Consider the following 4214-nt stretch of genomic DNA (forward strand, 5'->3'; position numbering starts at 1 on the left):
CCCCCCCGGGCCCCCCAGCCCCGAAGCAAAATGTTGGGTTTTTTCCCATTTTTTTTTTTTTTTTTTCCTTTTTGGATGTGCAGTTGTCAATGGACTGAGAAGTCAATCATGGGTATCAGACTGTTTTACCTTCCCAAGGTAGCCTGAGAAATTTAACTTGATGTGGGTTTTTAAGCTTCTTTTAGTAGCAGCAGTTGTAAAAAAAAAGTAACTTAAAGTCTTTCTTCTTTTTTTTTTCAGTACTTAGCATTGGGGGTTTTTTGTGTGTGCGTGTCTGTATGTGCTTATTTGCCACTTTTTTAAATATACCTCTATATATTTAAACTTGAGCAGTATCTAACACTCAGGGTTTCCCATGCACTAATTTTAACAGCCTCACCTAGTACTGCCGATGTCAAACGCTCTCAAACAGTAAATCTCCAGAGAAAATGTTTTAAAAACGGACGCTGGACACCTTTTTTTTTTTTTCCTTTTTTCTTTTGAAACTTAACTTTTTTAAAAAGGATGTCTCCAGAAAAAAAACCAAACCCAAACAAAACCAGTGTTTACAGTCTAGCCGGCGTGCGTGGGGAGCGTGCTGCCTCCCGCAGCTCGGCCCTGACCTGCCTTCTGTGTCCCCACAGCCGTTCATGTCACCGCGCTACGCCGGAGGTCCCCGGCCCCCCATCAGGATGGGCAACCAGGTACTGCGCTCCCGGGCTCTGTGCCAGCGGGTTTCCTGGGGGTGGCTTTTATTTGGGGAGGGGGACAAGGCCCTCGGTTCCTCCGGGTGCTCCTTGGGTCTGGATGGCCAGCATCACCTCCCTTCAGCATTCTCCAGTTTCTTGCTGCTGGAGCATCACGTATCACGTAACCAGTATATTTTAATTTTATTTTGAGGTTCGGGCATATCCAGGGTGAAAACGGCGGTGGGGAATGCACCGCTTTTTATTTGCGGTGTTTTCAGTGCGGGCTCGCTGCCCGGCTGGATTTTCCCTGCAATCGCAGAAAATTAAAGTGATGGAGATAATCCTGCCGCTGGGTTGACCGAGCGCTTAGATCAACGGCGGGGTCAAGCGGGGCAGGTCACTGCTGAATTTTTGGGGTTGGGTTTATCCTCTTATCCCAGCTTAAACAAGGGCAGTTTGTTTCTGGCTTTCCGGACGGAGGCTTCCACGCCGCACGCTGCTTGCGTGCGTGGCCTTTGGTTGAGGAATTCATCCCATTCCCAGTGATGCCATGCAGATCCATAGGGTAGTGACCAAACCAGGGATTATTAGTCATTACAGGGAAATTAAAGGAAGCCTGTAATTCCTTTGAGAAGCAAAAGTGTCTGCAAAAATTATCTTGGGAGCTTGTTTTTTTGGCTAACAACATTATTTTTATAGAGCTCCTATTAGCAGAAAGAGCAGGATAGTCAGGAAATGGGATGTGGCAGCTTGCTTCGTGTTTGTGCTTGCTGTGATTGAGGCTTGAATCGCTGGAACTTGCAAAATGATGGTGAGACAGCTGAGCTGTAGCTGAGAAAATCTCAAGAGGGGCTGATGTAGGACCCCCAAGCCTAACTGAGCTGGAAGAGCCTTCCACCCACGGCACTGGTGGCTGGTTTAGCAAATTATTGATTAACGGCACATTTCATGGGACAGTTCTAAAGGGACCTTGTCCTGCTGTGGTCCTGGACTCATCCTGAGCACTGCTGGAGGTGAGCATGGTGAGCTGGGGCAGGCAGGAGAGGCAGGGGACCACTTTGAGGAGGCTACGCTTGCAGCAGGGTCGAGCATCCAGGAGTGGGAAAGTTTATTAGAAAGATTTCATTTTTTTCCTCCCCCAGACACCATGGATAAAACACAGGTTTGTATCCACACAGAGACCGGCGAGGTTATGGTCACATCCAGAGGGACAAGAGGAATAAATAGGCAGGCAGGAAGGTCAGGCAGCAGAAGTGTAAACATCCATCTCTACAGCCCTCCTGGTTTATCTTCCTCCTGTTGCCAGCTTCCAGGCTGCAAAAAAACTGGGGTTGGGCAAATTCTGCCTCAGTGCGGCCATGTGCACCCAGTGCCTGCGCTGCGCTCCAGCAGCGGGATCTCTCTGTGTGACATTCGAATAAAAGGCAGCGCTCTAGCAAAACTGTTTACAGTTTGCTTCCCCTGGCAGATGGTATCTTGGTTTCGCTCCCCCTTTATCTGTTCGGAGCAGCCTTTGAACTTTAAATAGCCGCCTTGCCCTAGCAGAGGGTTTGGGGAGGGGGAGCATCCGCCTTCCCCTCTGCCTTTGTGGCGGTGGGTCCAAATGCTGGTCTGCTGCGAATGGAGCATCTCCTTGCTGGCAGCCGATGAATCGCTACGATTTGGCCCTGGCGCTGTGGAAGTAGCAGGGAGCCGTGCTGCCCCTTTTCTTTCCCTGCCGCCTCTGACATCCCTGCCCTGCACTGCCCGGGCTTTCCCCTGCTCCCCTAAAATACAGCAGCCTGATGGCACCAGGCTGTGGGGAGAGGGGGAAACTCTGGCACCTTGTTGGGGTTTTAGAAGGTGCGTGCGAAAGGAAAGGGGAGACAGACAGCGGGAGGCTGCAGGAAGATGCCCAGAATGTGGGATGCTCAGGCAGCATATCAGTCAGGTAGACCCAAATCTACCTCTCTAGGCTGCTTTTTAGCAATTATTTTGTTAATCCTCCTCCCTTGCTTTCACAGCCCCCGGGCGCCGTTCCCGGTACACAGCCATTGCTGCCCAATTCGATGGATCCCACGCGACAGCAAGGTAAACCCCACAGAGGGTTGAACATTAAAATTTCTCGTTAGCTGTTAATTTGGGACCCGAAGTGGCTGCTGTGCCCCATAACACCCCTGCTTTCCTCCCAACAGGGCACCCTAACATGGGCGGCCCCATGCAACGGATGAATCCTCCGCGAGGGATGGGCCCCATGGGTCCCGGTCCGCAGGTAAGCCCAGCGCCAAAGAGCATCTTAGGGCTCGGCAAACTCCACGCACCAGCCAAACAACCTCCTGGGGCTCAAAGGGCTGGGAGTTCCCCCCCCACACGCCCTGTCCCCCCATTAGTGTTAATGCGTTTTACATTAGCCTCACATCTGGAAATCCCTCCTTTTAACATGAGTGAGGTCTTCATTGCTCATTAAGGGTATCGCAACCTCCCTCCTGCCCTTCTGTCAAAGGGGATGGCACTTAGCACCATGCTGGAGCAGCCTTTGAGTGCATTACGCTGCCTGCCTGGGAAATACTTACGACCCTAACAGCAGGAAGGGGAAAGGAGGCTTGCATTAAAAATAAATAAATAAAAAGGAATGGTAACGCTCCCCTTACCAGGGGAATAAGGCTTTCCCCTGCAAGGTTCCCCTCTGCCTGCCTTTCCTGCTGCCTGCCTGAGTGCTCTCTTTCAGGGGACGGGAGTAAACTCTTGAAATTAAGCAGATCTGGGTTAATATATGCTGTCTTGCCATGGATTCACTTTACGGAGTGGCTTGTTGTTGACTCACTCCTGTTTGTTCCTTCTACGAGACTTCAAAACCAGATTACCATGTTGCGGTTGGAGGTTTATCCTCTCTGCATCGTCACCTACGTTGAGTTTGTAGCGCCAGGATCAGAGTCTGTCAAGAGACAAGCGGGCGCGCTGGAGTTTTGTTTTGTTTTTTCCCCTGAGACTGTTGAGATAAGCAAATATTGTGCAAAGAGGGAGTTGTGTCATCTCTTTTTAACACCAGCCTGCTCAGGGGTGCCGGGCTGTCTCTGCAGGCACCCGGATCAGTCTTAGGGCAGGAGATATAAAACCTGCACGAGCATCATTTCAAGGACAAGCCCTCCGATAGCACCGCTGCTTTTGTTTAAAATCCTCCTTTCCTGGAGAATTGCACCCAAAAAAAATGGCATTTGTCAGCCTGGCCCGCGCCAGGGAGAGCAGTGCCGGTTTGCCTGGGGGAGGCTGCTCGCTTCCCACTTGCAAAGCTCACCGCGAAACTTGGAAGCTGCGAGCGCGCGTTCAGCGCCGCGTGGGATGGCGGCAGCTCTGGGAGCCGGCGGGAGCTGTGAAATGTTCAGAGCTTTATTTTTGACTCCACCATTCCCTGTGTAAATACGTTAGGAGAAGGTTTTTGAAAGGCAGCCTTCCTCTTGGAGAAGCGCTGGGCTTCCCAAGCTGGCACCCGCAGGGCTCTGCCTACCCGCAGCCAGCCAGGAGCCAGAGCCTGTGCCGGCAACCACCAAAAATAGAGAACTGAAGCCA

General features: G+C 51.4%; 1 protein-coding gene across 1 annotated transcript in view; it reads left to right on the forward strand.

Annotated features, from left to right (window-relative positions):
* Positions 1–4214, forward strand: part of LOC104500169 (single-stranded DNA-binding protein 3) — a gene marked incomplete at its 5' end in the record, with an annotated part of 56976 nt that overhangs the window by 46475 nt on the left and 6287 nt on the right. Inside the window, 3 exons of the mRNA XM_010143810.1 lie at positions 624–683; positions 2672–2738; positions 2843–2919. Coding sequence (XP_010142112.1) covers positions 624–683; positions 2672–2738; positions 2843–2919 — 204 coding nt within the window. The remainder of the gene's footprint in view (positions 1–623; positions 684–2671; positions 2739–2842; positions 2920–4214) is intronic.

Source organism: Buceros rhinoceros, unplaced genomic scaffold (genome assembly GCF_000710305.1).
Source record: "Buceros rhinoceros silvestris isolate BGI_N320 unplaced genomic scaffold, ASM71030v1 scaffold13560, whole genome shotgun sequence".
NCBI lineage: Eukaryota > Metazoa > Chordata > Aves > Bucerotiformes > Bucerotidae > Buceros > Buceros rhinoceros.